We start from the raw sequence: 13261 nt of genomic DNA on the forward strand, positions 1-13261 counted from the left end.
GAGGGATGGGTATGGGGAAGAGGAAGTGAGATTAAGGGAATGGTGTATCTCCAAGACCCACTGATGCGATATTATAGAGTCCCAGTGTGGGGAAAAAGGGACGTAGTCTGTGGGAGAAAAGATGGTTCTAATTTGTTGGCACGGGACTGGCGGGGAGGTAGGAGAGACACTTGACCAAATTTTCAAATTTGTTGTTTTGTCGCCTGAGAAGTGGAGGAGAATGATTGGGGCGGGCACCTCCTCTGGGCCCATCGTCTGGGTCAACTGAAGTCGTATGGCCTCTGCAGCAACCAGTTGTAATAACTGTATCTATTCTTATTGTATGGGGTATAGCACTTTTGTCAATATGGTAGCGTACATGCCAAACATGCAGAGTGTAGCGCGTGAGTCCTTACTGCTATGCAGGACTTCATTGGTCTTCGCGGTTTACAGCTTCTGCTTGTCAAAGGGGAGGTCCTCCACCTTAGACTGGAGATCCTTGGGCACTCCCACTGCTTGAAGCCATGATGCCCTCTGCATTACAACCACCATTGCTGTTGCCCTGGTGGCTGTATCCACCACGTTGAATGAGGACTGCAAAGCCATGCACACAATTATATGCCCTTCATGGATTACACACCTAAGGAAGAGTCTCAAAGTCTGGTAGATGCTCCATGAGGTTAGCCAACTTTGAATAGCTATCAAAATCATGATTGGCTAGGAGCGCTGAATAGTTTGCAATTCAGAGCCGAAGGGTGACAGAGGGGTATAATTTTCTCCCAAAGAGATCCAATTTCTCATGTTCCTTATTGGATGTTGACTTAAACTGCAGAATCTTGGATCAGTGACATGCCACATAGACATCTATTAGGGATGATACAGACCATGCTTGGTCCTGCCATGAGGGCAGGGGACTGGACTTGATCTGTCGAGGTTTCTTCCAGTGCTAGTATTCGGTGATTCTGTCTAACCTGATCTTAAATATATCTTGTGATGAAGATTCCACAACCTCCCTAGGCAATTTATTCCAGTGTTTAACCACCCTGACAGTTAAGAAGCTTTCCCCATTGTCCAACCTAAATCTCGCTTTCTGCAGTTTATACCCATTGCTTCTTGTCCTACCATCAGAGGCTAAGGAGAACAATTCCCCCCCCTCCCCCCCCCCCGCTCCCTGTGGCACCTTTTAGATACATCTATGGCTAAGGAGTTTGGCTGCGGGTAGGAAAAGAGGAAGTCTAGGTCCTTAGGGGACAAAATACTTCCTGTTGGCTCTTTTGCATATCAGCTGGATAGAACCAGGGTCTGCCATATCTCATCCGATACCTCCTTGACTGCCTCATTAATAGGTAGCGTGATCTTTCCTTGCAAGGCAGGACAGATATTTTTCAGGAGGCAATGTTGCTTTTCTTTAACCTCCTGGAGTGTAACCTCTTGGCTTGCAGCCACTCTCTTAAAAAGCTCTTGAAACTGTTTCAAGTTGTCAGCAGGCCACGTGTCCTCTGGAATCACCACTTCATCAGGTGAAGAAGAAGAGTTTTTGGTAGGTGAATCCCCAGTGTCTCGGGCTCCTCATCTTAAATTTGGTCATCCTCTTCCTCCAAATTGACTGTGGTCAGAAGTGTACGAGACGGTGAAGTTGATGGAGACCTCTTTGCCAGGGTGGATGCTGCTGTGGAATGGTGGGTCCCAGTGCTCCCATGGAGGCCAATGGGGTGGGTACAAAGGTGGAAGATACAGCCAGTGAGAATAATCTGGCAGATGGCACGATCTGTCTTGATGGCTATAATAATGCCTAGACGTAGCAGAGGAGGAGTGCAGTGAGAAGATACTCCTCTGGTCATCACCTACAATGGCAGAGCACTCAGACAGCACTAGGGATCTGATGGAGCTAAGAGAAGCATAAGAAAAGAATGGCATCGGGGAATGCTCTCCGGATGGCAGAAGGGAAGTGTGCCAGGTGTCATGTCTGTCCAGTGCTGGTGACATGCGTGTGTCTGGGCAGTGCCAATTCCTCACCACGTGGGCAGTCCTTTAGCAGTGCATGCGCCACTGACAACATTGAGGTTGGTGCAGGGGTTGGAGGCAGCATGGATGATCTGTGAGAGGCCTGCTTGGCTTGCAATGCTGATGGCTTCACCAGTGCCAGGTCCTGAGTCTTTGGAAGGGCTGGTGCCAAAGCTTCTCTAAATGATCCCTCTGGTGCCAAAGATGCATGGATTGTCACAGACGTGGTGTGCAAAAACAGAGAAGTGGTGCTGGTGGACGGTCTCAACATTGCGGTATCAGAAGTGCCTGGTGTGTCTCCCCTGCTAACTGTCTGAGACGGGTTGGAGGGAGAGACTTCGCTGGAGAAAGCTCTCTTCGAGGCCTTACATGGCAAGGATTAGAGTCTGATCTTTTCTTCACTGTCTCTGGTTGAGGAGGCCGTGACTCGTCTGTGGGTTGCCTAGCCTTCTCAAACAAGATCATCCGGAGCTGAAGCTCCCGTTTTTTCTTGCTACAGCCTCTAGGCACCTCGCACCCCTTGCAGGGGGGAGGCGGAGACTTCATGTGCTGCCCCCACTCCCAGAACAATCCTTGTAGCTCCAGTTTCTGACCAATGAGGATTTTGGCTGGGGATGTAGGCAGCGCACCAAGCCTTCTTCACCCTTGGGGCAGGTTGCGCAGAAAGGCACACAGCTCCAGTAGCTGGTCACTTTCAGCAGCCTGGAGCTGCAGCAGGCAGGGAGCTTGCCTGAAGATCCTTCTGGGTTGCTGTCCGGGAGCAGCCTAGGTAAGCATCTCCCAGTCAGAGTCTGCACCTGGTACTCTACCCCCTCCCATACTCCAACTCCCTGGCTCCAGGTCACCACAAACCCTCCTCGCACCCCATTTCTCCTCCTTCCCCAGATCAGAACTCTCCCCCAATCCCTGCTACCCCAGGCCAGAATCTGCCCCTGCACCCATACCCCTCCCCAACCCTTAACCGCCTGTTGAATGCCAATCCCTTGTCCTAGGTCATAACCCAAACCTTCTGCACTCCTTTTTGCACCTTTCCCAAGTTGGAATTCTCTCCTGCACCCATACGTTCTCCTGAACCCCAATTCCCTGTCCGAGGTCACAAGCCCTCCTTCACTCAAACTCCCTCTCAGACACAATACCTCTCCTCCACCACATCCTCCCCTATTCCAAGCTCCCTTCTGCACCCAACCTCTGTCCCAGACCCTGAACCCCCTCCATAGACAAGTGCAGCTCTTCACCACTTAAAATCTTGGACTGCCCCCATCAAAAATCATTGGCCATCCTGGTTTAGTCACCTAAAAATTAGGAATTTCAATGCCTGAGTCACCTTTATGGATCTGAATCATAATCTCTTTTATATGAGGAACTCAAGGTGCTTCACGGTCATCAGGTTTCACAATACTACACAACACCAGTATTATATTCATTTTACAGAACGGTAAACTAAGATTACATATCCAAACAGTGACACAGCCAGGCCCCAAAATTCCTAACTCTCAGTCCTCTATGTTTATAACCAAAAGACCCCTCATACCAACATTAAGTCAAGAAGTTGGAAAAAATAAAATCTTATCCTATAAAAGCTACCAAAGCTTACTTGAAAATTTCATCAACAATTCTGAAGATGGCAGGTTGGCATGATACTTGTGGCTATCAAAAAGAAAAACAGAAGAAAATTATACACAAAGAAGGATACAACGTATACACATTTAGATTTCCTTTTAAAATGTACAGCACTGCTAGTGGACACACTACCGTGCAGTTACTAAACTAGAGATCTTGGACCAAACCCTATAAAGGGTTCCGCATCTCTCAGGATTAGACTTCTTAAAAACAAGAAATAAGGAATGAGACTGACAGTTATAATAGGGAGACTAGACAGTTCAAAATGTACAGATATGGTATCCAGAACTGTGTATGACAAGTAACACTAAAAACTTTTAAAGGTGGCAGACAGATGAAAAGGGAGGCTATAATGTTACTCCTACAAGCAAGAGACAAGAGCAGGCGTTTAAACATTTCCTTTTCTTTAACCTGTAGTGTATACTATCCCTTTTGGATGCAATCTGATGTCCCGGTTACATCAACAAAACTCATTACAATAAATTAATCTGCCTTCTTTTATCTCCCATAATTCAGCAACTACAATTACAACACACACTATGGCCTGACATTTTTTCATAATTCCATGCATCGTGGCATTTCTAAGGTGACCTAAAAGCATTTACTGCTTCTTAGAGATCAAAAATACGTTTTTAAATTAATGAAGTTTTCATCTTCTCTGTGACATGATATGATAGCTCACATAAATCATCATCACAATAGGCAACAAATACTTGCATAAACCTGATTTTAATTTTTATAAAACAAAGAAGTGACACAGGCATAATTTTTGTGAAGGAAAACATCTGAAGATTTTGTAAGAAAGCAAACCTTAAGAATAATTCTAATTTTTTTCCAAGTATCTAATAAAGTGTTTTGTAGACTTCAAGATCCAGGGATGAAATACTGTGTTTTCATGTGGTATTTACTGTCATGGCCTTTTTCCAAAGTGCATGAAGCACCTGCCTGAAGAAAAATTCTGGGCATCTAGTTCAAACTCCAAAGAAACTAGTAAAAGATAATTTTAAAAATGGTTTATAGGTAAAAGAAGAATTTACCAGACACATAAACCTTTAAAAAATAAGATAGCCATTAATATAAACTGTTTAGGAAAGCTCTGGAAAGGCTAGCTCCTTGTTTCTCACATTTGTCTTTACCATATTGGAAATATTAGGTGGCACCTCATTTTCATGTTTTAACAATCATTTTTCAAGCATACATCTGTAGTTAAGTTGTCATATTGAATGTATGCCACCTAGCGTTCAAGAGTATTCACAGCCATCTCTTTAGGCACGTGTGAAAAACATTATGCAGCTCTGCTTCAAGGCTGAAGTCACCAGCATCCATTGTTCGGAAGAAAACTAGGTGGACAAATTAAGTGGACATAATTTTTACAGGAAAATATTGTTATTTTATGGTACTATGGTATTTTAGGGTAAATAATTTAATTGAACCATTTGTTTTGTTTTGATTTTTTTTAAGCTATAGCGTGAATCTTAAAATAACATCATTTGGACTTGCACATAAGAAGATCAATGTATACATAAGTTTTAAGGCAATAATCAGAAAAGCTTTATGAAATTATCACTTCATGACACTTTCACATTCTATCCCATATACATATAATTAGAGTTAATTAATTTTTATCAATATTTTTATTAAGCAACCCAATGAATAGTGTGCTGGTTATATCAAGTTTTCATATTTGATTAAAAAATCCATATTTAATTTATTTGAAACTGATGTAATTTCCAAACTTCTGTATCTGAGTTCATAGGCCTCAGGTCCCTTGCTTTAAAATTTAGGTCAAATTTCATACAGATATCACAGGACCCTGACTATTGCTTCAGGTTGTATCTCCCTTAACTGGGACTCTCTGGTCCAGCAGGACCACAGATGTTCCTGGACCACAGAGTCCAGGTATAGGGAGCTCTGGCCACAGGACAGGAGCGTAGCAGGGGGGTTGGTGACTCAGCCAGGAGTTCTGGTGGGGAGAGGGGGGTGCGGTTCAGTGGAGAGATCTGGTCCCAATAGCTAGGCAGTAGCAGGAGGTTGGCAGCTGCTGTGCAGCTCCAGCCCTGGCAGCAGCCAGGAAGCTCCAGCCAAAGCTGCACAGTTTCATCCCCGAACATGGAGTTCCAGCCCCAGACGTGCAGCCCTGGCTGTGAAGCTCTAGCCTGGAATCAGCAGGGCCACTAGGAGCTGGAGAGCTTCAGCCCAGGGACTGAGAGCTGGCCAGGAAGCAGTGGGGCAGGCTGGAGCCCTAGAGGGAGGTGGGGGAAGCAGTTTAGCACATACCAGGAGGGGAGGGACCTCTCGTGGTCCAGCAAATCCCCTCCTTCAGGGCTGGTCAAGTCCCGAGGGTGCCGGACCAAGAGGTCCAACCTGTAGTGCTTTTCCTCATAATACAGTAGTAGTACACTGACAGTAGAAGCAAACAAGTCATTTAGTTGCTCGTGGGTCAACATTGGTCACATTATCACTTGGTAGTGGAGACTGTTTTAAAGAGGACCAAATTTTGTTCTTTGAGCAACACCAAACTACAAGTGCTTTGTGCAAAGTACAGAACTTTTCCATGAAACTCATTGGCAGGGTGAAGCACGACAGCATGATCATTACTAGATCCCATGGCTTGTTGTTATTCATTATTTGTATTATTGGAGTCCCTAGAAGCTGTAGTAATGGATCAAGACCCTATTATGCTAGGTATTGTACAACCACAGAACAAAAAAGATGACTCCAACACCAAGGAGCTTTCCAATCTAAAGCTAGGTTTGTACTAGACCCAGAAGGTCAGCTTAAGGTACGCAACTCCAGCTACAAAAATAACGTAGCTGAAGTTGACATACCATAAGCCAAGCTCAGGAACAAATGCTCCTGTCAGCTTCCCTTACTCCTCTCAAGGAGTAGGAGTACCACTGCTGACCAGGGGCATCCTCAGTGTTCAATTTAGCAGGTCATTACTAATTTAACACCAGAAAATTGATCTCCAGCGCAGCAAGTGCAGACGTGACCTGGATAAGACATGAGACAGCAGATGATGCATAGGCACCCTGATTTACCTCATGCCTCCAAATGAGGAGATAAATGTCGGAACAAAATGATCATGTCTCCATTGTGAATCAGAGATGAGGCAAAGAAGAGGGGAAGAATAGAAGATAATGGAATGCAGATAGGGCCCATACACCTCCACTTACTATAAAATAACTAGTTTTCTCTCTTTTTGAGTGGGATCCTTATGTATATTCCACTATGGGTAATTGATAAACAGCTGCCTTACAAATATCAAAAAAGACACACATCTTGCAGCAATGCTATGGATGTTGCTTGAACTCTTACCCCATTAGGAGAGAGAAGATTAGACAACAGCCAACAGAGTAAGTGCTACATAGTCCTGTATTTTGTTTCAGATTTTTTATGGTTCTCATTCTCTGCAAGTAAAAGACTATGGCTCATCGAACATCGAAAGATAGGGCCACCTCCTTTCTGATGATGCACGAGACTTTGGGAAGAACAGAGTACATTTTAGTGAATAGGCTGATTCAGATGAAACTCAGAGACTACTCTGGGAGGGTGAATTAAGGTTGTAAACAAAGAAACCTAGCCTTTAAGGAATATAGTTAGGGCTCTACCAAATTCATGGTCCATTTTGATCAATTTCATAGTCATGGGATTTTAAAAATAATAAATGTCATGATTTGAGATACAGGCAGTCCCCGGGTTACGTACAAGATAGGGACTGTAGGTTTGCTCTTAAGTTGAATTTGTATGTAAGTCGGAACTGGTACATATTGTAGGGGAAACTCTAGCCAAACATTTCTCCAGAGCTCAGTTTTATTCTCCCACACCTCACTTCCCTCAGTCCTTTATTCTCAAGCTGAGGTGTCTGCTGAGAAAAGCCGCTCCGCATCTCCCTGGTCTGCTGGGGGGAAGCAGCTAGTGTGGGGTTGTCTCACCCCGTTTGTAAGTAGGGATCCGATGCAAGTCGGATCCATGTAACCCGGGGACTGCCTGTATTTAAATCTGAAATGTAACACTGTTGTAACTGGAGGGGTCCTAATCCAAAAATGAATTATGCGGGGGGCTGGGGGATGCAAGGAGAGCACAAGGTTATTGTAGGGGGGTTGTGGTGTTATTGCTGATGGAAACTGCCTTCAGGACTGGGCAGCTAGAGAGCAGTGGTAGCAGGAAACCCTGCTCAAAGGCAGAGCCATCACCAGTTGCAGAAGAAAGGATAGCATGGTATGGTATTGTCATCCTCACTTCTGCACTGCTTCTTGCAGAGCTGTGTCCTCAGGGAGCAGCCACCACTCTCCTGCGGTCTACCTTTGAAGGCAGAAATGCAGAAGGGTGGCATGGTATTGCTAGCTCTTCACTGTTGCTGGCAGGGTGCTGCCTTCAAAGCTGGGTGTCCAATCAATAGCTGCCACTTTCCAGCCACTCAGCTCTGAAGGCAGTACAGAAGTAAGGGTGACAATACTCTGCCTCCCCTAAAATAACCTTGCAACCCTCCCTACAAATCCCTTTGGGATCAGGCCTCTCAGTTTGAGAAATGCTGGTTTCCTCCATGCAATCAATCTGTGGAAGATAAAAGCACACAATAGACCAGATTTCACAGGGACACACCAGATTTCAGGTTCCGTGACATGTTTTCCCTGCCTGTTCATTTGGTAGGATCCTAAATGTAATACAAGTAGGATCTGCTGTAAATCCCCTAAGCTCACCAGCCCTGTTGGCTGAGACGATGGCCAGTAAACCCTCTAAATTTTTCCATCTATGCAGAGAATAATCAGAGAGTTAATCAACTCAGTGGCATTTGAATCTGTGCTGAGTGGCTACCCAAGTGCTCAGCTTATAAGGACTAGTGTTGGCTACCAGGAATATAGCCTTCATATATAGGGGAGATACGGACCAAGATCCTAATGGTTTAAAAGGAGTTTTAGTAAGTATTGGGGCAACAAGAGAATATGTGGAAAGGTTCTGATTAGGCCTTTCCAGAATCTGCTAGTCAGCCAGCGTGCTAAGATGGAGTAGCCTTGTGAAGGCAAATGATATGCACTGATTGCTGTCTAGTGGACTTGTTAAGAACTGTTGGACAAACCTGCTGTCTTCAAGGAAAGAATACAGTACACAATGAAAGGAATTTCTGTGGCTTCTGGAGAAATGTGTCTTGAATGTGTCCACCCCGAGAAATTTTTCCACACAGCTAAGTAATATATCCTATTGGAATCCTTGTAACTATTAGTAAGGATGTTCTGAACAGCTTTACACAATTGCTCTAAGGATGATGCTCATTCACAAATCAGGCTTCAAAATGGAACAGTCATTGGTTGGGAACCCTGATATTGTTGCTCCCTTGAGCCAGGATACTGGGACATATGTACGAGATTAGGGAACCAAAACTATCTGGGCCAATTGGAATGAGAATAACTTGCACGCTATCTAGTTTTGCATTAAATTCAGTAGAAGCAGGAGTGGTAATAGAGGGAACAGATTTATTTCAGCATTTACAGGCAGTCCCCGAGTTACGCGGATCCGACTTACGTTAGATCCGCACTTACGAACGGGGCCCTCTCCCTGGTCTCCAGCAGACCAGGGAGAGGAAGCAAAGCGGCGGAACACGCGGGCAGCGGGCAGCCCAGTCTGCAGACCAGGGGGACGGGGAGCAAAGCAGAGCAAAGCCGTGGAGCCAAAGGGCAGCAGGACAGCCACGGCGCGTCTGGGCTGTCCCGCTGCCCCCGTGCTCCGCGGCTTTGCTCCGGGCGCCTGTGGTACAGCAGCTGGAGCGCTGCCGGTTGGTCCCGTAGCGCTGCTCTGAGCGCTACGGGACCAACCCGGCAGCACCCCAGCTGCTCTGCCCCAGGCGTCCTGATTCAGCCACTGCTGGTCAGTTTCAGCAGCGGCTGAATCAGGACGCTTGGGGCAGAGCAGCTTGGGTGCTGCTGGGTTGGTCCAGCGGCGGCGCTACTGGACCAACCCAGCAGCACCCCAGCTGCTCTGCCCCAAGTGTCCCCAAGTCAGCCGCTGCTGAAACTGACCAGTGGCTGACTACAGGAAGCCCCTGCCCGGGGCTTCCTGGAATCAGCTGCTGATCAGTTTCAGCAGCGGCTGACTTGGGGATGCCTGGGGTTCTTAAGTTGAATCTGTATGTAAGTCAGAACTGGCCTCCAGATTCAGCCACTGTTGAAACTGATCAGTTTCAGCAGCGGCTGAATCTGGACGCCAGTTCCGACTTACATACAGATTCAACATACAGATTCAACTTAAGAACAAACCTATAGTCCCTATCTTGTACTTAACCCGGGACTGCCTGTATACAGATGCCAAGAAAGGAGAGCTCTTGGACTTCCAGTTTGGCAAGTACACAGTTTGAAGCCATGGTTGTAGCCATGGTTGTAGGCAATGAGGATGGAATCTTGTAAAAAGTGTGACATAAGCACAAGGCGTGGCCTAGGAGAGGGAAAAATCTTGACAGGCATTCTGGAGCTGGTTATGATCTGACCTATGATAACATTCACAGGCTCTTTCTTGTCAAATAAGCCCTTCCCACGATGGAATTCAAGGACGGCCTGAAAGTTCCTGCCCTTCTGGGTATGGCAGGGGAAAGAAAAGCAGATACTGTACCTTGCCTTGACTGGAGCTTTTCAGGTAATATAAGCAATACTGGGAGTCATCACTGACTGAGAAGAACTGCATACAGGAAACAAATTTTGAAGCCTAGGGTACTAGACATAGTCCAGTACCCAAAAGAGGTACAGGGGGAAGAAGGCTACCTAGATCAAGAAGACTAATTATAAAACACTAAAATGATCAGATAAGATTTTAAAATGCTAGAATATAAAAGCTATTTACAGATATCTACATTTATTTTCACAGAAGAAAGTTGAAGCTCTGGACATTGGGGGTTTCAATCCAGATCAAGCAGCAGTGAGAAAGAACTAGAGACACAATCGTCTCCCTCACCCTTTATCTCCTTGGCCAAAGTCACAAGGTAAGCCAAGAGACATATGCTGACCAACCGACACTGCTTTCAAAATTCTCCTGGAGAACATAGGGACCAGAACTTGAAGAAGATGGATTTTCAGGATGCCACCTAATCTTCAAAACATAACATAGGATCTCATCTTGCATTTACCTTAGAAAACTCTCCCCCACACATGTGAAATAGCATCAAAAAAGCTTTGCAGAACTGACAACGTAACTTCTGAACCCGTGTCCCTTCAATTTCAAAATCTGCATGATATATGGAGAAGAATTCACCTGGAATGCACAGCCAAACTACAGGATATTGGAACTGCAGGTATGATCTAATGCAGTGTTTCCCAAACTATGGGCCACAGCCCAGCACCGGGCCATGGGAAAAAAATACCGGGCCTCAGCATGGCTGCCAGGAGGGGAGCAGAACGGGGTGGGCTGGAAGGAGGGAAGGGGAGAAACCGGCCACCGGGAAGCAGGGTTGGGGGCAGCGGGGCTGTCCCGTAGAGATCGGGGAGGGCAAGCGGCAGAAGCAGGATTGGAGGTAGCAGGGCTGTCCCGTGGAGATGGGCAGGCAGCAGAAGCAGAATTGGGAGTAGTGGGGCTGTCCAGTGGAGATCGGGGAGGGCAGATGATGGAACCAGGACTGGACAGGAGCCAGGGGGGCTGGCCGGGGGAGATCAGGAGGATGAGGATGGGAGAACCAGCTGCTGGAAGCAGGTCTGGACACAGTCAGCGGGGCTAGTTGGGGGGATCCTCAGGGGAGTGGGGCTGACTAGGGGAGATTGGTGGGGGACAGGGGGAACCAGCCGCCAGAAGCAGGGCTGGACGGGGGCAGCAGGGCTGGACTGGGGAGATCAGGAGAAGGGGGGAGCGGGACTCACCTGGGCACATGCAGAGCCTGAAGACCCTGGCAGAAGAGTGAGTCTGGCCGGGGATTCCATTTTGCCCCGTGCCCCCACATACCCTCCCTCGAGTAGTTGCGAATTGCCTGGCACAGCGTGAGCACATCTACCAGCCAGGCAGTTCACCGCTAAGGATTGATACACCTAATTATAATAAAACTTACCTAATTAGAAAATACCAGACAATTTATATGTCTGGTAATTTCTCGATTTCTTTCCCAGACAAAACCTTAAAATACCGGACAGTCCGGTACAAAACCAGACACCTGGCAACCCTACCCTTCCTTGGACCCTTCCTCCTAGCCAGATACCCTACCCCCAATCTGCTCCTGCTCCCAGCTCCTGGAGTGCTCATGCGGCGCTAGGTCCCCCAAACCCTGGCCCAGGCTGGGCGAAGGATGCAGCCAGGTGAAACATTGAAAATTTATTCATTTTTCATTCTTTTTTTTATATGCGTTTATATTTTTGGGCTGTAAAAAACAGTATTGAAAAAAAACGGGTTCCAACTAAAGTAAAAAGTTTGGGAAACCCTGATCCAGCCAGCTTTCTATCCATCTTACAGTCCATTTATCCAATCCATATTCCCTTAACTTGCTGGCAAGAATATAGTGGGTGGCTGTATCAAAAGTTTTGCTAACGCTGGCACTGGGGGCTTTGCGTGGACCAGAAACAACTTATTTGAATATTCATCATTCGCTTAATGAATTTGCAAATATGCAAATGAATGTTACCGGTCCTCCAAAAGCTCATGAATGGATTTACTGGTCCCCGTGTCAAAAAGTCTGGGAACCCCCGATCTAACGATTATATATTAAGATGTATCTTTCTCATACAATCAAAAACACTGACAATTTTTTTTGTTTTTAAAGGGAAATAAAATGCAAAAAATTGCATTGCAACATTATAGCAGAGATGCTATAGGCACACACACACACGCAATGTAAAATTCAGCTACTTTATTACGCATTTTTCTGTTTCACAACTGATAATAGGAATAAAAAATGCTGATTTTTTAACACAAAATCAAATACATGTATGAATAAGGGACAAAACATGAGTACGTGCTTTTGTGTGTGTGTGTCTTAGTCTGAACGTATGTATAAGTAAAACTCATATCAGTTATGTCTTAATGTGCTTTACATAAACAACCACAGGCTGAACCTCTGTAATCTGGATTTCTCTCATCTTGCAGTATCCATGGACCAGAATCTGTAGGAGCACTTACAGAGAAAAGCTGGGGCCCCCCACACACAGAATGTTAGAGGAAACTACTTCATGAACAGGCAACAGGAAGAGTCAGTCAGAATTTGCTGCAAACAAACTGAATTTATTTTCAATGGCTTTTAAAAACAAAATACCATTTAATCTTTTATAGATAGAACTCTTGTAGTGAAGAGCATGAGGAATTCACCAAGAGCACAAGTGAAATTAATCCACACAATTCCCAATGTTTCCACTCAAATATATCCTTTTGAGGCTGGATTCTTTTATAATATACACTGTTAAGGAAATTAATTGCATCTGTTGAACTTTACTTAGCTAAGATTCTGTCCAAGGAAATTCAGTTTAAAACAAAATTGTCTTGCCTCTCCCAGTTTCTCTCACACCTCTCCCATCTTTCTCACAATTCTCTGCCTCTTTCATTGGTAAATCTAGTTGTGAAAGATGACTCTGGATCTAGCCAGAAGATAATTATGTGAATCAGTCAAAGAAAGAGGGCAATGTAGGGGCATAGGAACCAGGGTCAACTCCAAATCTTAGTATCCAATTTTTGTGCCCTACCTTTCAAAGGCACATTA

General features: G+C 45.5%; 2 protein-coding genes across 14 annotated transcripts in view; one reads left to right on the forward strand and one right to left on the reverse strand.

The window, feature by feature from the left end:
* The window catches only part of AOPEP (aminopeptidase O (putative)), a 408083-nt gene extending 395319 nt beyond the window's left edge, over window positions 1–12764 (forward strand). The window contains exons 18-19 of the transcript XR_001369118.3: window positions 10459–10882; window positions 12655–12764. The gene's annotated coding sequence lies outside the window, so the exon portion shown is untranslated. The remainder of the gene's footprint in view (window positions 1–10458; window positions 10883–12654) is intronic.
* FANCC (FA complementation group C) overlaps window positions 1–13261 on the reverse strand; it is a 170917-nt gene that overhangs the window by 66493 nt on the left and 91163 nt on the right. For all 13 annotated transcript variants that reach the window (XM_075931816.1, XM_075931818.1, XM_075931810.1 and 10 more), the window contains one exon: window positions 3578–3630. In XM_075931816.1, coding sequence (XP_075787931.1) covers window positions 3578–3630 — 53 coding nt within the window. The remainder of the gene's footprint in view (window positions 1–3577; window positions 3631–13261) is intronic.

Source organism: Pelodiscus sinensis, chromosome 6 (assembly GCF_049634645.1).
Source record: "Pelodiscus sinensis isolate JC-2024 chromosome 6, ASM4963464v1, whole genome shotgun sequence".
NCBI lineage: Eukaryota > Metazoa > Chordata > Testudines > Trionychidae > Pelodiscus > Pelodiscus sinensis.